This window comes from Rhamphochromis longiceps, linkage group LG11 (assembly GCF_057381845.1).
Source record: "Rhamphochromis longiceps isolate RC_006_pf linkage group LG11, R_longiceps_female_GT1.1, whole genome shotgun sequence".
In the NCBI taxonomy this organism is placed as follows: Eukaryota; Metazoa; Chordata; class Actinopteri; order Cichliformes; family Cichlidae; genus Rhamphochromis; species Rhamphochromis longiceps.
In genome coordinates this window covers 10,823,127-10,846,131 of record NC_140567.1, presented here as the reverse complement: position 1 = coordinate 10,846,131, position 23,005 = coordinate 10,823,127, and the positions used below count along the sequence as shown (strand labels likewise).

The following is a 23,005-nucleotide window of genomic DNA, read 5'->3' as shown; positions in this document are numbered from 1 at the left end:
AGCAGTACAATAATGTTAACGCTGAGCCCGAGTTAATCCAGTCAGTAAGCAGCTGGCTAGTTCAACGAGTGGTCAGAGTTAAGACCAAAACAAACACTCAAAGAGAACGAGAGACTATCCCATGAGAAAGTACAATAAGATGAGAAGGCAGTTTGTGTATTATTGCATACGTCTTGACTCTCTTGAGGGGGAGATTAAATGATTTCTGTGGAACATTTTGTTTTGCAATGTTGCCCTTATTTTGCCTTCTGTTACGTAGTGTGCTTTTACTTATCTTTGAAGCCTAAACGTCACCAATCATTGGGCCACTCGCACGATAGCAGCAAGTATTACATGTTTTTAGTGTGTTCAATTAAAGTGTTGCTGCAGTAGGACTTCTGCTCAGGCACCGTGGGTTGAAAAGCCAATGCAAGTTGGTGCAAGGCAACCAAACTGTCTGATGGGACTGGCGTGAGCCTGGATGGAGGTCCTTGGATGGCCTCTATGTAGAAAACCTTTTATTGCTTTTATTTAACTTTTTATCTTGAAATCATATTTAGAATTTAAAAGGAAACCACTGTGAAGTAGATAATTTCTAGTTTTTAAGTTGAATGATGCATGAGGTTTCCAAAAATCAAAGGGTAATTGCATTAAATATTTATGCCACTTTAGCTAAAAATGAATTTACAGTCCCATGCCAAACACTGGGTAATTGCTTAGTGTGCCTGAATAGCAAAAATCAACACAATTAATAAATTTCTGCCCCATTAGCAATCATCAAATGTTGTGTGAATATCTAACATATAAAAAGGCACAAAAAAAAGACGTATGTAACAGCTCAACAGCAGCAACACGCCTGCTGCAGTTTAAGCCACCATTGAGTGGGTTTAAGCATGGAATAGCCCCAGAGAGAGAGAAAACGAGAGAAACAAATAGAAACAGACAGAGAGACAGTGAGAATAGATTACCCTAGAGCCCACTCTGGAGCTTTTCTGGGCTTTGGTGCCCCACTTTTTTCTCTAATCTTCCTTTCTGGTCTGACACACATTCCACAGACAGATAGACAGACAGGATTTACCAGGATCGACCAATGAACTAAATTCACTGGTTTTTTTGGTTGAACGGTTGGCTCTGTATTCATGTATGCAGCACTGAGAAGCAACTTAAGCTAGAAAAAAAAAAAAAAAAAAAAACGAAACAATATATGACTCAATGAAAGGCAACGTTAAAACACACATGCGCTGCAGGGCGCCTGCGTCCATTTGGAATGTGCAGAAAGTCTGATGCCACAGTTAATCTTTTACAACAAACAGTTTCATATTTCCACGTCAGTTTCTCAATAAACTCATGACTCGTCTGAGTCATGTTTGTCTTGCGCTCAAGACAAACAAAGTCAAAAGTTCAGATCGCAGTGTGGAGAGTGCGTATGTGTACCAGTTATAAGTCAAATTATTATCAATGCAAATGATCATTATCATCATCATGTATCACAACAATAAAATAAATAAATAATTACACCCTAAAAGTGATTAAGAGAAAACTTTGTTACAACATGTATGTGTATAAATCATAGAGAGAAAACAGGTAATTCAACTAAGAGGGTGGAGAAGGTTTACGACAGTAATTAAGACTTTGTAGACACATGTTTGAAAAAAAAATCCTACAAGCAAAGGTATACATTAAGTATGTGTGTTAGAAAAGAGACTTTTATCTTCAACAATGGAAAGACCTTCACTGATTGTAACCACCCTAAAACAGTTTTCATTAACAAAGTTGCTAACAAGACAGCAACTTCTCAAAGTAAAGAAGTAAACTTCGTTCTCACTTAAAACCAAACAGGAAACACAACATATGAAAAATATCTGCAATGTTTGGTTTTTCACTGTCTGCACTCAGTATGTGAATGTGCCACTGACCTCTTGTTTCCCTGTAGGGGGAGAAGCTGAGAGGCCGCTAGTCTGTGCGATACTGGTGATAATTTAAACCAGAGATGCACCAGAGAGAGTGTACTGTTTGGCAGTGCAACACAACACTGCCTTGTTTGCAGTAATGACCACCAGATTACATCTGCCATGTGTGTGAGCCTCTGCATGTACATGTGTGTGTAAGAGACCCCCATAAAGTCAAAGAGTTAGTGAGGGGACTTTGTCCTCCCCAGTGCCACTCCACATATCCCTCCACCCGCACAAGTAGCCACACTTCACACAAGTGCATCATTCATTCAGTCTTTTACGAAGAATCTAAGAGGGAACAAGTCAAAGAGATTACTGAATCTGGCTGCTTACTGAGTAACTTGAATGGACTGAACTTAAGCAGAATATGTCCCTCAGTCGACAAGTACAGTAGAAATACTCTCTCACACATGCAGCTTTACACATAAGAACTGTTGCTAGCACAGGAACTACCTCTGTTCAAGCTTTAAATGGCCCTGAAGATTCACTGGTCTGGACTCAGTGCTGATTGGATTACAAATAAATGGCATTTAAGAAAGAAGAAAACCAGCAAGCACCAGAAAAATCTGCTATATGAGCTGACACAAAAGCATCAAAATAACCAAAGTGACATTGTTCCTGTCATTTTTGACAGGAACAATGAATCGTAAATGGTCATTTTTTGAGTTTGGTGGACAGAGCAATGGAAACAGAAAACTGAGAGGCCCGTTTAGAGAGGACCTGGTGTAGGCAGGTCCTGCAAGGGAAAGGTTAACCTCACAATTGTTAATCACATCAAACGAATGCTGTATGACAAGCTTGTTTTGAAGAGTTTACAGCAGAAAAACCATAGTGTTAAATGACTATATATAGAAAATGTCTTATTTAAATCAAATACACCTAAAGAAAAAAGTACTTTCAGTGACTTGGGAGAGCTGAATGAGCTGACACTTTGTTCAAGTTCACCTTTAATGTTAATGCTGCAACAGATGGCCCAGCTGCCCTCACACAGCAACAAGCTGACACGGTATCCCACTGTGCGTGTGCGTCATTTTATGCAAATATGCAGCACTTCATTCTCAAGTATGATACATTCAAAACTGTAAAGTCTTAACACACAAGCACATTTTCCCCATTACATTGTAGATTTCTCTGTGCTGCCTCTGCACTCCTGCATCCTTCTCTCTGTCCTTGAAGGAAGGATCACTGGCAGATGAAGCCACTAAAGCCACACCGTAAGTGTTGCTGTCAAAGATCAGTGTGGGTACACTTTCCCTTGACAGCCTGGACATAGTCAGGGGTGAGGTTAGAGATTTAAAAAAGTGAAAATGAGAGTTAATCTTCCTGAATGATATTTGGGCTAACTGAGACCACAGAGGGAAATTCTCTCAGTCGCAACTTCCCCGCCTACATGAACGAGTGTATTTATGTGTGTGCTGCAGGGAAGAAAGGTCAACTTTGTTGGGCCCAAGCTTGGCTGCTGGGACGTGGGCTTGTGTTAAAAAGTGCATTAAGAAGAGAAACCTAAAATTAGCAGCCACAGCCACAACACATCTCTGCAATTGTGAGCTTGTCACAAAACTACAGATGTACATAGTTTCCTAGAAGTAAACAAATTAGTATGCGCACACACACACACACACACACACACACACACATACACACACACACACACACACACACACACACACACACACACACACACACACACACACACACACACACACAGCGTATATGCAAATAAAACACACTTGAGTTTGACAGAAACTGACACTCATACACAGAGCATAAACAGACCAAGATCAGATCAATGTTTTCCTCAAAAACGAGGTGTACAGTGAGACAATATCAGCTAATATCACTGCTTTTTATAACTACTGGGGCTACTGAAGCTGATTCTTCACTGCTGTCTTTTGTCTTGAATAATAACAGAAAAGATTTAGAACAGCCCGTCCACTGTGCAAGTATCACTTTAACCAACAATAAGACAAACAAACAGCCAAGTTTAAGACAAACTGAGTCCTAATCTATTTGAGCCGATATCTGCAGATAGAAATGTGTAATCTGTAGGCAAGGAAGAATACTTTTGCTACTGGAAACCTTCTAGTTCTAGTTGGCAGGGCAATTGATTAACTACTGACCAATCACGTTTGATCACACCTTGGTTGCATCCAGATTAACAGTCCATGTGGTGAGCAGAAGAGGGAATGCAAATGCTGCTGAAATATAATCTAGAAACAATCGGCTATTGTCTTGTACTGGATATCAGCTGGGTACAGTGCACCCCCAAAACACTGGCTTCTGTTCACAGAGGCTATGTCATCAGAAAATAGCCAGCAGCTTCCCAAATTGATTAATTGACTCCATTTTTGTTTCCACAGAAATTTAGATTACAGTTCGCTGTATTTATTTTTCTCCCTGTGTTCTACCCCATGACATCTGCTGTATGACGTAAGATTAGAGAGAAAGACGGGAAAAAACAAACATAGGATAACTCCTGCAGTGTATCTTTTCCATCGGTAGAAAAATATCAATTTGGCAGCTAACTTAGTAAATAATGATTTCAGCACTTCGGAGATAAACAGCACTGAGGTGCATTTGCCAGAGAAGTATGTTTTGAATTTGGCTTTGCATGCATGTCAGATGTTTTAAATCCGAAGCTCACTGGTCTAACCGGGTTTATGTTTAAACAAAAACAGAGAGCAAACAGCGCTAACACCCACAAACACTTGTGTGGACACACACTGTATGCGTGCATAGGCAAGTGCACAGATGATTCTATGGTACTCTATTTGCTTCTCTACAACGTACCTATTCTTTCTCATGTGACTTTCACGTTCCTGGTCCCTTAACTGTATGACAAGGGCAACTGGACAACTCTGAATTTGTAATGTTGACGTATATATACTCTATGCAAAGGAGAAGGCTGTAACTAAATATTTTAGAAAACTTTTCTTGCATTTTTGTAAGCTTGCAGCACAAAGCTCGCCCAAGGGATGAGATATTGGTCTGCACTGGACAGAAGACAGGAAATGTACATAGCCAGAGCCAGCCTGAGAACAGAACCCTCTCAGAGAGGGCATTGAGACAGTGGGTTAGTTCGGGATCTAAGGCTGCTCTGTTATGGAGGCCAAGGCATGAACAGAAAAGGGGCAAAGAGGAAAGGCCCCGATTTTTTTTTCTTTTTTTTTTTTTTAAATAGTTGTATGAACGCCTGTCCACAGCAGCACACACAGAGTGTGCTTAGAGAAATGAGCAAAATACATTGAGAATTACATCAAGTCTTGTATGCAGAGCATTCCAATGTGGGTTTAGAAATCAGTGAGTCTTTGAGAAGTTAAAGCAAAAATGTTTATGTCAACTCGAATGCTTTTTGCTTTAATTAAAAGAAGCTGGGTGTAAGTCAGTTCCCAGTAATTACATGGTCCAGTGTCACTCACAGTAAAAAAAAAAAAAAAAAAAAAAAAAAAAAAAAAAAAAAGACTGAAAAATGTAAAACCGAAGCATCATTGAGAAACAACTGGAGCATGCATATGTATCTACACTGACTCACAAAGACTTAAGAGCACAAATGTCTTGCATGCAAATGCCTACATGAACATACACACCTACAATCACTACTGCTACTGTGTTATTGTGGAGGTCATTAATTACTCTCCTCTAAAACTTGTGATACAATATTGAATTCATTATTAACTTTTTGATGGCAAGACCTGCAACACCTGAGGTAGAGCGGGGCTCTCAGGATGTTTGTGTGCGGTACCTTTTATCATCCAAACATAGTGCTGCCTCTCATTTTGGACTGATGAGTACTAAGGTCTTTAGAAATGCCTCTGAAACCTTTCACACAAACATCATTTGCCTTTAATTACAGGGAGGAGCACCTCTACGAGCCACACCTCCAATATCCTCTCTTTAATTGGAACACCTGCCTCAAGGTAGCTTTTTGGGGAAGATGTTAGGACACGGACTTCCATCCAGCCTGTGTTCAGATTGTGCATGTTAAGAGTAACTACTTGTGCTTTATTTATTAGGACCTGGATAAAAATCCAATTGCATTTTATGAGTAAATGGTGCAGAAACTTGAGATCTTGAGACTGTACATGTATTTATTGTGCGTCACTTGAACCTCTCATCCAGTGGGAAAGCCCACACTTACTGGTGACAGGGCTAAAAAGCAGCAGATGTGACGGCTTCTGCCTCGAATTAGCAGAAGCGCCAAGTACAACAATTTATATAATATCTGCTGACTTGGGGTGTGTCAGTTGTGTGTTCTTTTTTAAAGTTTCAATTTCACAGCTTTATTATTTAAAAACAAAAGGAGTGATCACTGATAGTTATCATGGAAGAAAATACACTACCTCTAGGCTAGGAGTTATTTTAGGATGCTGAACTCATTGTTGGCACACAAAGGTCTCAGTGGAGCTAAGCTATTCCATAAGGAGGGGCAGAGCTGCTGTTAATGGGAGAGGTTATACAAGGCAGTGTAAAGAGGTCAGAAAGATGTAGCACAGCCGCTCTGTGACAACCAGAAGCAAGCTGTCAAATACACACAGATCGGCCACAACATTAAAGCCACGACTGGTGTGTATTTTGAAGGTCCCCTTTGTTCTGCCGAAACAGCTCTTGTCCGTGGGGACGCAGACACAGAACCTCTGGGGATGGGTTTTGGTTGGTGGCTGTAGATTCTTTGGGTTTTGAGGGTTTTAGGTGGGGTCTGGGCTAATTCCAGCACATCCTGCGAACAATCAGTTGGATTCAGATTTAGGGAGCTCTTTGTCTTAGTCATATTCCTGGAGCTGCTATCTAGCAGTTTTTACTAGCAGTGGCGCATTGTCCTGGATAAGAAGGATTTTGCAATTAGAGAGGGTGAGGAGTTAGGAACATCCACACAAATACCTAGACCTGACGTTTCCCTGCAAAACACTGCAATCTATGTAGATGATCAGTGTCAGTCATCTCGCCATTAGTGGTCTTAATGTTGTAGAATTAAAAGCACTGGCATTATTGTTGGTAAAACTCCTGAAACTTGTGTTGACAACAATATTCATACTATACACTTTTATTCTCTGAATACTTTAGACTTCTATGTCTAAGGAGAGTCCAAGAATCACAGAAGCTTTGTAAAGCTGGGAGGCTTCCAGTCAGTCTACTGGTGTGTGTTCAGTTGATGTTTTGTTTTTCCTCCACTGCATGCCTGTAATTACTGCAAGTGACAGCTAAGATGGATGTCAACAGACAGGATGTGCATGAGATTTATCCTTTTAATAACAGCTAACTAATATTACACCATGGGAGCACAATAAAATATCTGGCCTTTAGGGTTAGAGCCTTAAAAAATGTTTTCATGGAACATTTATTTTGATTATGTATTTGATATAGATCACAGGAGGATTAAAGTAATTATAAGCTCTACAAAAAAAGTTGCTAACTAATCTTTTTAGGTTATAACAGATCCAACAGGCTTCTACAAGTAAGCTTTGTGGCAGGTGTCTATTTCATCTCCACGGACTCAAACGTGTCCAAACAGACTCAACATCAGAGCCGCTGACAGAGTCACGGGGATTAACATACTGTATGTGCACAGGCTCACATCCACATGCAGACACACACTTAAAGAGCACACTGGGTATGTACACACTCTACAAGTAGCGACAGAATCCTAACACCTGCCAACCTGCTTGTGAAACTGAATGGATTATTTTTATTGCTGTGAACTCTTCTGGGGAAATTAGGTGTGAGAGACAAGTGTACTGTTTCCCACACAGACCTTATTTGGACAAACTGCTAATATGGGCTAAATAACAGATATAATACAAGACAGAAATGTATAGACCTCAGTAAATACTTTCCTGGAAACTTAATGGGCTTAATCACTAGTTTCATTGAATAAAACATTAACTTTATTTCGTAATCGACGGGCATTGCACAAGTCAGAAAGGAGGACTATCTAGCGTGTGCTCATTGGATAATAAGTTGTCAATGAACTTGTGGAGTCCTCGGTTTCACAATCATATCCACTCCTTGTTTGGCACATCTGATGTCAAAACACCAAGATGGCGATGAGAGAACCCCCCCCCCCCAAAAAAAAAAAAACAGCTTGAGGCTTCACTAACTAATCAGTGATGTCATGGTGGCTACGTCCATCTTTTATACTACCTATTATTATCTTTACCGTTTTTGTCCAAAAGAAAAGGACAACCTCTCATCACTTTACTCGTGGACAAATATCGTTGCTCATCTTATTTTGAAAATTTTGGGATTGCTAACAAGTCAGCCTCCTTCCTGTCTGGCCAGTTTGCTGTCCTTGATGTCGCTGGGCTGTCTCTCCAGAGAATGCCTCACCCCACAGACCGACACTCCATCATATTGAACTTCAGTCATGCCAAACTTACTGAGGCTGCACGCTTGTACAAGGACTGCTGTCGCCATATGCAGTCCAACACAGTGACGCTGGAGACAGCTGCGAGACAAGAGGTTCATCGAAGAGACCGCTTCATTCCAACAATATGCAGTTCTTATAAAGTGTAAACATCTCTTTATATTATTAATTGTAACTTTAGCTTTTGGTGTCTCAATTGTTGCATACAGTGAGATCATCTCTCTGTGCAGGCCAGATGCCGTCAGCTGTTTCACTGCGGCTGCCTTGAGAAAGGTAACACAGATATACATGTACACACAAACAAGCAAAAAAAAGACCACAGGCACACAGAAACAGATACAGACACACAAGATCTTTCTGTAAAAGAGGAAACAATGATGCATCTATAATTTGATACTAAACAGAGGGAAAGAAGATCTACATGGAAAATGGACTGTCGCTTGATGAAACAAGAGAAAGGATTATTCTCCAGAAAAGCTGTTTTTGTCTGTTCTCGTGTCCCTGTTATCGCTCTCTCTCTCTTCAGGGATTCAATAAGGCTTTGTCTCCTTCTTCACCAATGACCGCTACTGTTTCAAGTTTTTGCAGTCAGGAAATAGACACTCCAGACTGCCTTGTGTTGTCTCCATGGAAAGCGAAAGTTGTGCAAAACACTACCTCAGCTTGTTTTTCATCTACCACCCAGCACCTTGTTCAGAAATATATTTTTAAAAAAAGGAGAGGAACGTTAAATGTTAACTCTAAATCTTGAAAAAAATCAATACAAAAATCCGAATTCCAAAAAAGCTAGAGCACTGTTTAAAATGTAAATGACGACGGACACAATTTGCAAATAAATGACCTTGTTTGTATTGTAATAATGATAAAGTTCCTCAATTTAGAAATTTGACATGTTTTTATGTTGTATTGTGAACATATTACAGATTTATGAGATTTGCAAATCACTGCGTTCTGTTTTTATTTACATTTTTTGTGCCAACTCTTTTTGGAATTAGAGTTGTATATGGTTTCCATTTTGGAAGCAAACAAGCCTGTGAGTATCCGTGGAATCAAATCATAGCACCGTCAACTGGAATCTAATTTAATAACTAACTAAAAGAAGGTCACTCTTTTTCCTTCAGTAAATTCACAGACACCTCTTAGTGTCAGCTTGTTTGCCAGTCTCTAGGGCACAGGAGGACATGTTCAAAACATGTTTAATCATTAACGTTTTCACATGAGTTTAAATCAAATAGAACCATTATACCTATTAGCACAAACACTGTCACACTGCTTCAAGGCCAGAACGGCTCTGTAGATGCGTGCGTGTGTGCAGGATAAATGAAAGAGTGAAGTCAACAGTGAAGAAAAAAGCTTACTAAAGAGCAATGCCTGAGCATAACTAGCATCACTTGATGAATCGTGTTTATTTTTACACAGTTTATTTTGGTAATACATGTGTCTTTAGCTTGGTCCATGTATTACAGAAACTGGCGTAATGCTCGAGGTTCGCATGCTTTTTCTCTTCTGCTAATCTTTATCAATACATCTGGTCCTCATCACTGAATTCAAACACTATAAATCACATTTCTACAGAAACATCTAGCAACAGCTAATAATTATATTGCTACAGACTTTCGCTGGACTACATCCAAAACTTGGCTGAAGTGTTTTATTAAACCACAATGATTAGCTCATGCAATGACTATTTACTAATGTTAACACCGGGGGGTTGTTTTAAAAGACCAGTGTGTTTTGCTTGAAACAATTACAGTATGGCTACAAAGCACTACTGAGATTTTACACAATTTCTTCAATCTAAAGGTTGCCTCAGTGGGCTTAATGCACTTCAATATCAATAAGAGCTCAGGGGAATAAGTGTAGAATAGTGTCTGAATGTAATTTGTAGCAAACATTTTATTTATATAGCCACTAAACAGGCCTGAGAGAGCTACTCCAAAACCCTGTCAGCAGTAATCAAGAAACCATATGGCTACATCCTAATTTGATAAAGCAACTGACTTATCGCACGAGGAATAAAAATATACGAGAGAAGCCAGAGTCGGTAAAAAAAAAATCTATTTTCCAAGGAAAATATTAGAAAAGGGTTAGATTCTGTGAAAAAGGTGCTTTCATTTTAGTACTGGAACTCAGGGAGCTGTCAAAGGCGACCACTGTTTTACAGCTTTTTATTGCCAGCAACCCTGATCTCCACAATAACTCAGTGCGACGTTTACTGCACATGTTCATCTTCAGCTCTTTAGTGAAGATGCTCCTTCAGTCGAAGAATCGTTGAGGTTTTTGATAAGCAGATAGTCTATGAAGAGCATATTTCTAACAACAACAATAATACTGGTCAATCATACAAACAGATAACTTAAGGTGTTTTGAGACACTTTATACAACCTAATTATTATTCCCAATGGGACAGTAAACTTCTATTTTAAGGTCTACAAAGACCATCAAGTATCTAACTCTGATTATAGAAGAGAAACAATATAATTAAAACCTAATACCAGTGTAAGACACTACTGTGTTGTATAGCATGCTATCCTTTTGTTTCCCAACACTCCACTCACAGGGTGTCCCTCTGGGTAACATCCCCGACCTACACAAAGCCAACCGGCACAGCAAAATTAATCTAGACAGTCTTGATTGAAAAATGCAAATTTGATCTTCTTTAAATCACCACTTGTTTCCGTGCTTGCTCCCCAGAGAAGGATGGCAGTCTCAGTGTGTTTTTATTGGCAAAGAAATTACCACTGGTGGTGCTGAAATCTCTTTCTAGCTCAACATTTCTCCTTTAAAACACAGGAGCATTTTGGGTTGCATCTCACACCTGCTGCTGCACATGAAAGCCATCCAGTGCTAAAAATAAGTTTAAGTGGAGTCAAAAAACCCCTAACTTCATACTAGAGGACTAAGAGGATATGAAAGGATTTTATGTGCAGGGATGTGTAATGATTTGTAGGGTAATACGCAGCAAACATATCTCCATGAAGGTTGTACACCCACCAGCCTGTGTACATTTAAATGCATTATTTAAAACTAAATCTTGGATGGGGTGCTGCCATGGCTTACCTGGATCAGCACGTGACAGGTTAGGTTCAAATCTGCCCCCCCACACACACACACACCTACTGTCCTGTTCCATAAAAACTGAAAGCACCAAAGATAAAATTTGGAATGCACTTCTCACATGTCGCAGTTTTTATAAAACACCACAAAGCAAAGTCGAACCTCATGCTGCTTCTATAATCTGACTGATAAAGCAGTCCTTTCATGTTAACGCCAATAAAAGTACCTGCTGTCAGATATCAAAGTCTGCCGGTTTTATAGATCACCCCTTAAATCTTTTTATACTATAATCCTCCCAATATATAAAAGGCAATACAACACATTAACTACCCAAAAGGGCAATCGAAACCTCTCTTATTATGATTAAGACGTTAATTGACCTTTAATATGTGCACATGTGAGGACAAGAAGATTGGAGTAGATAAAAAGAAATAAATAAAAGAGGTCACAATGTACTGCATAAACGTGAGGCCTCAGAAGCACCTGAAGACACACACACACAGACTATGACATTTAAAAAGAAATATTTACTGTATTTCAACACAAGCATCAGTAAGATCTTGAACGAGACGAAGTGAGATGTTGAAAGATTTGTTTCCCAAAAAGACCTAAAAATCTAGCCAATTTTAGCCCCTCTGAAGTCTGTATACATAAAAAAATCTACTTAAAGAAATTAAAACAAGTTTAATGGATACAAATCTGATGGTTCATGTAATCTTTGAGTCCCACTGAAAGCTAAGTTTAGCTGTTAAAACTGCACATGGTATCACTACCTTTTTTTTCTCAACACTGAAGACTTGTCTGTGACACCTGACTTTTTTCCTGCCCACTACAGTTTTATTTAATCCATGACTAAAAGCAAGTTCAAAGTCTCCTAACGTTCTCCTGCAGTTAAACTGAGCTAACCGAACACTTTCAGTGCCAACTGTCTCTGAATAATAATTACTTCAACTGTTTTAAAACGGACTGTTATCCTGAGAAATCTGAGGCAAGAAATAAGACTTGCCTAATCTCTCCTTTATCGACCATATATTACTGATAATCTGACAGCCTCCACATTTATTTGGGGCAATACAGTATCATTGTTTTTCAGAGGAGTGGAAAACTCCAAACATGTCTCTCTGTTTCTGTTAATGAACGCATCAAAGTGTTTGGGAAAGTAAGGAAAACTGTGTAGATTTCAGGCTAACTCTGCTAAGATGGGTAACAACTGGTGCACCACTAAAACACTTCAGTTGGAGCATGTGCTCTTGGATTCCGACATAAATAGACTTTTGACAGTTTGGCTCAAAGGGCATAACAAACTGTTTCAAAATATCAAAAGAACACATCTTTACTCAGTGTTCTTCTCTCCCCATTATCTCTCCAACACATGTTGTCATTACAGCAGCTCTCTGAGCTCACTAGTGCATAGCCAATTCAGTAAAGTCTTTAATCACCACAGAAAATCAAACAACCTTGTCTTGCAGGAATACCGCCATTAGGTAGACAAAGAGTGCATGTGTGCCCATGTAGGTTTGATGGTATTATAGTTCGATCTCTATTAGTTTAAAGCATTTTTATACAAGCATTTTAGAGGATAATGCAGTGATAAGCAGACTAAAATCCCTTTGCTATAAGATACTGTCAAAGCTTTTGTAAGCTACTGACAATAATTCACACAAAAGGTTTAATATGTAACTTCTGTATAATGGATTATTTTAAATTCGATCTGTAAATCTAGGATTTGAGACTCATTAGTAAAGTTCTTATGGACAGGTTATCTACCTGTGTCCCAGACATGCAGCAGTGTATTATAACTCATTATCCATGTTTGCCTCTATTCTGAATCGCTAGGTGTTTAGTCAAGTCTGAAAAACAGAGCAACAAAAAATGAGGGGTGGTATATGATACCCCTACCATATATATATATATATATATATATATATATATATATATATATATATATATATATATATATATATATATATATATATATATATATATATATATATATAAATAAAGATAACAAAAATGGAAAGTGATGAAAGAGCACAAAGAAAATGACGCAATGCTCTTAAGCTAACTGAATATGACTCCTTCAAAGCCAACAGTATACAGTCTACTGTATGAGTTCAACACCAGAGAGCGAAGAGAGCAAAGACTCCCTGCACTCCCCCGACTCTCTCTTTAGCTCCGTACACTCTTCTCTCGTTCTCTTTGCTGTGAGTGAGGTGATGAATGTGTATGTCTATCTCAGTTTCTATTAATAGTTTGGTGCAGGGCTGGAGGTGTCAAGGCTGGGGAGGGATGAGATCTTTCACCCTCTCCCTTACGCTCTCATAAACATACAGAATAAAAGCATGCTACCACAGAGTCCAGATGTAGCCGAAGTGGGGTGTAGGTGGGGGTCTGTTGAACGAAGCAGAGAAGAGGGGGGTAGAGGTGCAGGACAAAAGCCTGCAGCAGAGCTTCAAACAGGGTACTGAGTGATTTACTACCCATATGACAGAAGCACAGCAGAGCTACACAAACACAGTGACGCACGAGTAATAAGACACATAGACTGTCAAACAATGACGCAACAGTTTTAGCCCTGTGAGCAGTGCGGTCTAACGTGTAAGAGACGAACAGTAGGTTTGATGGAGAATACTACTACCAGCTACACACTGAAACGTCCTACCTCTTGAGTTGGTAGCCAAGTCGGCCACTTTCTGAAATGCATCTAGGAAGGCGGCCACGGCAACCACTGTCGCCCTAGAAGAAATGAGAAAGACAAAGGTTGATTTAAAATAAAATGACAAAAAAATGTACTAAAAAAAATGAACTGCAGCATACAAGTGATGGTAGTCAAAGACACAAACAAATCTGATCATTTTAAGATGAAAAGAGCCACCCAACAGGGAGACGTTAGTGCAGTCCAGCATAACCGATAACTCTCTGCTACGTTCACCATTAAAACAGTGGACATCACGTGTGCTGCCTCCTACATGCTCTACCCAGGCAGCTCTCTCGCCTAAACCGCGATCACTTCCTTTAGCGGACCCTTTCCTGCTGTGTGCTACATATGAGAAAGGACAACTGTGGAAAAATACCCTGAAATTCATGTGTGAAAATGGCATAAATGTGCTAGAGTATCCTGAACATATTGTTTAGTGTGTATTTAGGTTAAAACTTGAATGTGCCCTGCTGTGTGAGGAATGTCTATGCAATTACTTAAGAGACCACTGGAATCTGTCTGGCTCAGCAGAGCGGCTCTCGAGTTTGCCACACTTACAGGTCAATGAAAGGATCAATGGGATCTACCCTGTTCGGCTGTGAAATGGAAGAGCGAGTGTGCAACTTAAACCGGCGTTACTATCATCTTGCATCGCTTAGCAAAGTGCAAGTGCAGTATAAACTACCTTTTAATTGTGGCAGATTACAGAAAGGGCAAAATCCAGTGCATCATAAAAATGAATGGAAGTCTTGTGTTGTACTTTCTGTTTTACTCACTACAGAAACTGTCTTCCTAGTACACCAACTTGATTGCCGACCTGGCTGTCCGGCAGACCAGCTGTTGTGCGTGCTCGCAGCAGGCGGCTTAACTGTCGAACCCACTGACAAGTTAACGTACTTCAGATCTCCCATTGATTAAGATCACAGGTATAAATAGATGAAAGGCTCTCGGTGTGGGCACGTGCATGTATGCGATATCAGATCTACCAAACAGAGACTAGACAACCGCAATCAGTCATGCGTGCCAGACAAAGAAAGACAATTGATGAGAAATTTTCCACAGCACTCCCAGCCACAATAGATTGTTTGTTCTAACACAGGGGATGTTAATTTGTCAAATACTTGTTAACTTCCATGGGTAAAGACAAAACCTTCATAACACAACCTGGGAGTTTCCCACTAGGAACTACGTTTCACAACTGGAAAAAACAACAACACATAACTGATTACAGGACAGAACTGCAAAGTATTAATATTCCAAGAAAAATGTACTACAGAAATAGCAATAACACATCAGGGTTGTAGCCACCATCGTATAGTCAGGTTCCATCCATGTTTTTTCTGTTCATAAAGGCTTCTTCTTCTTTTGGATAGTCCCTCTAAGGGTCTTCTGCCACCATCTCATCCTATTCCTAGCATCCTTCTTTGTCATATGAACCCTCTGCAAGTCACTACATCCATGAACCGTCTCCGTGGTCTTCCTCCTCTGTTCACCATCCCTCCTTTGTACATGTCCAAATCATCTCAAACTTGCCTTCTTTAACTTTTTCTCCAGCAATAATAGGCGATACCTTCAAATAAGGTTTTAGTGTCACTAATTAGACATCTGCACAAATATGAACTGTTGTCACAATGCCCCCCTACTTTTATTCTTTATCAATTTTTCCCATTAAACATTTTTACTTTACTTAACTTTGCTCCAGGCATTCTTTGGATATTACATTTCTGCATGGATGATGGTGACTGAAAGCATAATGCCTCAGGCTACGAATGGGCTGTCGCCAGCATGGAGGCATGAAAATAGATGTTTATCCAAAGACATATACAAGGCAAGGCTGAAAGGTTTTTGCACAACACACCTAAACCTCAATCAATCTGTCAGCAGTTGTGTTGCAGTGTGGGTAGTGCTGGATCCTGGATACAACAGGAAGAAACAATGAAGGAATAAGCTAATTAGAAAATCAACCCTGGTTCTACAGCATTGACTTGACACCGTTTGCTTTATGTCTCACAGTATTATCAGGAGCGCAATAATAAATCGTTTTCTATTAATACATATCTTTTGGGATAGAAGGAAACTGGGTTTCAATCAAGAACAAGTGATGGAAATAAATTCTGCTTCACATACATTCCTAATGCTGACTTACATATAGTGTGCATTTGTATCTCACTGTTTCAATAAAGTTGTTTGGAGATATCTCAGAGGGGCCTTATGCAAGGCTGACAGAAAGGAAAAGCAGACCAGATGATAAACAACCCTGATGCAAAGATTAGTCAGAGCAGGGCTGTTAGGTGCTAACATCCTTCAAAGGACAAAACTTTTTCTTTATCACTGCAAAAAAACTAATGCAATATTGCCTAACAAGTGTTGTGTTGTTTCAGAGCTGACCAAGAGATCCTGGGGTGTGTCCTGCGAATGGAAAAAGAAACATACGCGCAGGCAGACATAGATTCCTTTCTATTTCAAGCCCAGTGCGGGCACCAGAACAACCTCTAACTGATATCTGCCCCCACTAATTTATAACATGCACACATTGGTCTATGGATCATATTTTACGTGCATTTGCAGCAAAGTCAAGTTTAAGTCATTAATTCAAAGCAGACTTGTGCAAACACTGCTTTCAGCAACCCTGGCTCAAGACAACTTAAGTACAATATGTGGTAGTTAACTGTTACTTGTGATGATTATCTGCTTTTATCTGCTACATACTTTTGCAAGAAAATGCTATTAGTCTAGTTTTAACATTAATTCCAGCTCTGTGACCTTTTTGTGTTACAACACAAAGAAAATTGGTAACCCTAACCCAACTGGGAGGAGAACCTAGGGCCGATCCAGGACATGCTGGAGAGATTATGTCTTTTGGATACCTTGGGAATGCCTAGAAGAGCTGGATGAGGTGGCTGAGGAGAGAGAGGTCTGACTATCACTACTCAGAGTGCTGGTCCTGTGACACAGTCCCACATAAGGACTAGAAACGGATAAAATGGATGGATAAAAAAAAAAAAAAAAAAAAAAAAAAAAGTCTCAACATGCCAAAAATAAGACAGAAAAAAAAAAAAAGAATCGGCTCTCGACATCAGTACAATAGTGAACTCACTTCTACCAATGGTCTTAAAATCTGCACACACCCCTGTTCTTGATTTAGCATAAATGACTTTAACATAACTATTCCAGAAGGCTTTGGTCAAGCCAATTCAAACTCCCTATACAGATTGACACAGTCCAGCAAAGTGCACTTTCTGACAATGATACATTCAGCACCACTGCCCTCACAGCCCTATTCTTAGTGCAGCAGAAACTGGAAAGAAACTGGAGCAAGTTTGAGTAGGAAGAGGGTCTGTTCAACTCAAATTGATAGCTCTTTATCAATAAATGAATCTATATACATATCCTACTGCTTATTTGAGCCAAGTAAGTTTTTCTAAAGATAGAAAAATAGTTCAAATCCAACACGAGCTGTCTTTTTAAGGTTTATGTTGGTCTCTTTCAACAGAAAATGAACTTAAAAGCAGACTGGTGGGGGACCGTATCAAAGTCCAGCTTGGACACAGCTGTGTCAACCTCGGTACACCAAACAGACCAAACACTGACAAGTTAAAGGAGGACTGTCATTAGAAATCAGTTAGCCTATATTCCACCCTGCCTTCCTTCTTCAAAGCTCTGTTCTATACGCAAACACGTGTATATATTTGTGCGTGTGTGTGTGTGTGTGTGTGTGTGTGTGTGTGTGTGTGTGTGTGTGTGTGTGTGTGTGTGTGAGAAACTCTTTAGAACCACAAAGAGCAGAGGGAAAAAAATGACAGAACTACCCGAACACTGTAATTGGTTGATTTCCTAGTTACTTCGTAGGGGAGAGGGGGGCAGAGGGGCTAAATTACAGAGTAGTCTGCCTTAGGGCATCATTACACACACAGACATATGCCGCTAACACCGCTGGCTAGTCACTTATCCAGGCCAAGGAGGGAAGGTGGGTGTGTTTGTGTCGTACTCTGCGTATGCGTTTGTGTGTATGTGCGCCCCTCTATGTAGTCCACTCCCCAAACAGATTACAGAGGACTGTGGGTTGGGGGTTGTGATGTAGTCAAAGGGGCTATTTTTGCATTTGTAATGGCTTGAGAGAGGCTTTAAAGGCAAAAGAATTAGTCTTATTTGTAGGTCACCATGAGCAATCCTGCACTTATTAGTGATCCAGCAGCAAGGGCATCATTAAAGGCACCCATATGCAACAACCACTGCAGACTGTAGCGGGTGTAGGCCAAGATTAATCAGGAACATTAAGTCTAAAATGATCCTGTGAAGGATGAAATGTTTTCTGAGAGCATCAACTGGCTCATCCTCACAGAGCTGTCCAACTGACACAATGACTATACATTACATGCCACGAAGAAGGCAAACAATCATCCAGCTACCACTAGTGTACTGAGACTAAATAAAAAGATCCTAGTGTAAACTCACTAGTGTAAACCCCACCCCAAGTCAAAATCAGCAGGTTTGTACTTTTACCAATGTTCGGAGACCCAGACACACAAACACTGTTCTGCTAAACAACCAGTCATTAGCAAAGAGGTCACAAATACTCCCCTGAGCCTTAGCATGCCAGGGTCACATATTTAACCCCTGAATGATGGAGACGCTTGAATAACATATCACCATTAATCAGCCCTAATAGTGAGAAAATGGACAAAGAGGACATGGAATTCCTCTTGGAAAGAATTGTTAAGTCACTGAGCCTTTATACAGCTGTCCCTGTTAGTCTATTTGAGGACACGTGGACACTTAAATGGAAAGAAAAATGCCATGCACTGTTAATCAAAGAATAATTGAAACCACAGGACACTTGTGTTTGCAGAACCCAATGGACAATGAGCTTTTATTTCAGCTGTCATAAGTTATTGGACTGGTGACACGTGCCCACTTAAAAAATACTAGGAGAGGTGGCTGGGATTGGCATCCATTGTTAGAGGACGACTTGGAATAATAACGGCAAAAGGTGTGTAACTGTACAACAGAGGAATGTCCTAAAGACGGGAAAATGATAATAATAATAATAATAATAATAATAATAATAATGGATACTTTATTGATCCCCATGGGGAAATTACTTGTTTTTCTCTGCATTTGACCCATTCACTCAGTGAAGCAGTGGGCAGCCCACTAAGCAGGCGCCCGGGGAGCAGTGTGTAGGGACGGTACCTTGCTCAGGGGTACCTCAGGGTAGCCGTTAAGTGGATTCGAACCGCCGACCTTCCGATCATGGGGCGACCACTTTACCTACTTTACCCACTTTACCTACTGAGCTATGTAAAAGACCCCTGTGCAGTATTGCTAATGGATGAGACGTTTGTGTAAATTCCATTGCTCATTCGTGAGGTACCATAGAAGTTACGCAATAGTGATTTGGGAGTCTATCCCATGACACATACATGTTAGAGACTGATATTGCTATAGAGCAATTCTTCAATACCCCATATTTTGCAAGCGAATCATCAGCTGTGTAAGTGATGAAGGCAAAAACCAGGATATATGTATTTATTCACTTAATTGTGCCATTGGCGTGCATGAGATATTATTATTATTAGACTAAATAATGTGTTGTTTTAGTTAATCAGCCCTGTGTTTATTATCCCACCTATCTGAATTTGCTCAAACGTCATCACAAATGCAACGATTAGTGATGTACTTGTTGTTAAAAAAAGATTGTAAACCCCGAATCTTTAGATTTTCGTATATATTATGTTTATTTTATCATCCCCTTGTGAATATGGTGTTATTCTCCGTTTGTTTGTCACATTCAGCACACAGATGAAAATATGCACCTGTTAAACCTCGCAATTTTGAAAAAGAAAAGGCTACAGTCTTATCATTAAACTGCACATGTCACGTTTTCATGTGTTGGTGATTAAGCTTGTGACATGGAAGCTTCAGAGAATGACACAGACAGGTAACAAATTTGAGGAAAAACCCAAACCCTTAGACCACCATAACAAGGGGATCCAGTGGGTCTGCTGTGCTAGTTCCTCTTGTCCATTTAGAGGAAATGGTCACAGCAATACAAAGATGTTCCTGTGCAAGTAATCTCCTTTAGCCTGTAAAAATTTATAACCTGTTGTGATTAGTCTCGAGAATGATAATGCCCCCATCTATTAGGTTATGCAATATCTACCTCTATGAGTAAAAGACATAAAAACACACATACACATGCACAAAAACATGCTCTCACCTGAGCTGCGACTGCAGTTTGCCTGCCTTGGTGATAAAGTCCTCCCAAATAGGGTAGCTGCTCTGTGGAAGTAAAAAAAGAAAAAAAGACTCAATCATGACTGACTGACAAGATCTCATGACATGATCAGATTTCACTTTTCCCACAGTTGCATAAGAATTAAACCGATAAAGGTCATACTGATGCCTCACCTCACCTGCAGGGCTAAACAAATCTAAACCAAGGTTTAGGCTTCCCTATGCAACCAAACCCCAAAATAACACGTTTTTCCACCTTATCAACAGCAGACCTGAGGGTTTCTGGAAATAAATTAAAGCTAAAAATGAATCAATCAGTTGTATGCAAATGAAAATCATTGGCTCTCCCAAAAATCTGGCTTTCATTTCACCCATGTTTTGTTCAATATTTCCTGCACAGACACATTTAACTGAAAAACAGGAATGGGCTCAACGACGTCCTGCGCGTGTTAGATTTCAAAATGGGTCAGAGATGTCTTTTAGCTCTAATACTATGGTATAATGAGCCTGGTTCCCAATAGGGGGGCTTTAAATGTTTCCTAATTCAGGTCCCGGGCTGAAAATAGCTGAAGAGTCTTTTATCAAAACCATTAAAGAGACCAAGTGGCCTAATCCATCGTCAAGAGGAGCTAGTAAGGGAGCACAAGATAAAATGATGACTATAGCATGAGCACATGTTTGCCATTAATGTGTTACTACTGTCAGAGGCCTGAGGAATGTTATGTTATGCTGTCAAACTTTACACCCAAACACCATCCCTAGTCTCTACTACTCCTGGTAGTAGAGACTAGGGATGGTCTCTATCATTCTTTGAATAATGCAGTCACCCTTACATCACCTCTGCCCATCTTCTCTCATCGTGTCATCCTGGTCCCCTCTGCAAACCTCCTGTTGACTCTCTCTCTCTCTAAACATCACCAAGACGAATGAGCTTCCCCTGCATCTACCCTATCCTGCCATCACTCCTTAACAGATTAGGCTTACATACTGTGAAAGGTTACAGTAGGCAGGCATATCTTCATCAGCTGTGCCATAAAAGACAATGGGAATTTGAATCTTTTTTGTTTAGATTACTACGTGCATTTGCACATTTTTTATTGGCACTACCTTGCAAGCAGAGTGGCCTGACAACCAAAAAAAAAAAAAAAATTCATTGGAGCAGGGAGTGAGGCGTGAAGAAGGTCTCATAACAAACTTTCTGACTCCATCAGGCAGGCCATGTCAGAGCCTTCAGACCCTGCGGGTAGGTTTCTACACTGACAGCTAGGTCCCCGGGCATACCATTAGGCAAACACAACAGCTGGGGAATCAGCTAATTGTCTCATCAGCCAAGCTCTGTCAAAAAATAACATCAAAACAAGACGCCCTAGTTTTGTGACTGCCCCAGTTAGCCTTTAATGTTGGTCACTACATCTGCTTCAAACTGGAGCAAATAAGAAGACTGCATTGAAACGTAACAAAACACATACCGCAAAAAAGCAAAACAAAAGAAGCAGGGCAATTTACATTATGGCCACACAAGCTGATAACCATCAAGTGAAAATCATTTTTCTATTCGTATAAATGCATACAAGAGGTTAGGGTTGATTTTAAGCTGAGATCAAAAGCCTGGCTCTAAGTGTAAGTTTAAACTTAGCTAACCAACCACGGCTCTCGTTTACCAGTTACCAGGCTGCTGTTAGGGGAGTCAAGTAGCTAGTTATGTTTTGGATGTGGCTCTTTGGTAAATTAAGTGATAGTGTAAAGTTTAAAAGGCTTACTTTCATGTCTGCGATAACAGTTTGAAAGAGTCCTCCGAGCGCGCTGCATTCCTTCTCGATAACAGCCTCCATTTTTCAGGACCAACTCCAGCGGTCAGTCCCGACTCCGAGAGCCGTTTTCACTTCACCTCCTCCGCTCTCCACGAAAAACACAAACTCTACACAACCCTAAAACTGATTCGTAAAAAAAAATCAAGGAAACCCGCGAGAAATAACGTCGACTGCTCTAGTAACTTTTATCGCGAGGAAACACTGGCCGTTTTATTCTGCTGAGGTGCACCGTAACTACTTCAAATCAAAAGAAGCTGTCGGGACGAAAAGAAATTTAAATCCCCCTCTCCCCTCCACGCCGCCCCGCTCATATCCATAACTGAAGCGCCAAGATACTGTTTGGAAGTCTGCCAATCGAAACGCATAAAATCCACGATGTTCAGCTGATAACGTTATTCCGCAGCTTGACAGGTAGCTTTAATATCGACACCCGAGGTTTGCCCTTACTTCACAACACTGAGAGGGAGAAAAAGCAGTAACGAGCCGTCAAGCCTAGCCGAAAGATACAAAAAGTGCACTTCCGATCGCCTGTTTGTCATCAAAATAAAGCATCAACTTACTGGAGGATCTAAGGTCATAGCTTGTTCGGCGTTGTAATTATATCATTAATAGACACAAATAACCAATCGAACATAATTTAAAATTGAATACTACGACCTGGTGGTAGCTCAAGGTTTTTATTTTTGGTTTTTATTGTGAAGTACCTACGAAGGAGTCTTGTTACTTCCGGTTTAGGCTGCTGCAGATGTGCAGGTGAAGTAACGCACGTTTACAAGTGACTTCTAGCGTATCCTTAAGCAAGTCTGATTTTGTTTGTTTGTTTGTTTAATTTTTAGTTCAAATAGCACAGAAACAACGACTGAACGTGTTATTTCAATGAATCAGAAACGTGTTTCAAAAATGTTTTATT

The 23,005-nt window shown here is 40.1% G+C and overlaps 1 protein-coding gene across 6 annotated transcripts in view; it reads right to left on the bottom strand.

The window, feature by feature from the left end:
* LOC146658604 (protein MTSS 1-like) overlaps positions 1-22,578 on the bottom strand; it is a 49,714-nt gene extending 27,136 nt beyond the window's left edge. For 4 of the 6 annotated variants that reach the window (XM_085422302.1, XM_085422300.1, XM_085422303.1 and 1 more), the window contains exons 1-3: positions 22,045-22,578; positions 20,268-20,329; positions 14,012-14,085 (exon numbers count right to left, since the gene is read on the bottom strand). In XM_085422302.1, the coding sequence (XP_085278428.1) occupies positions 14,012-14,085; positions 20,268-20,329; positions 22,045-22,116 (208 nt within the window). In that variant the 5' untranslated portion in view covers positions 22,117-22,578. The remainder of the gene's footprint in view (positions 1-14,011; positions 14,086-20,267; positions 20,330-22,044) is intronic. The other 2 variants (XM_085422299.1, XM_085422301.1) reach the window with 1 other exon arrangement.
* Positions 22,579-23,005: the final 427 nt, after the last annotated feature.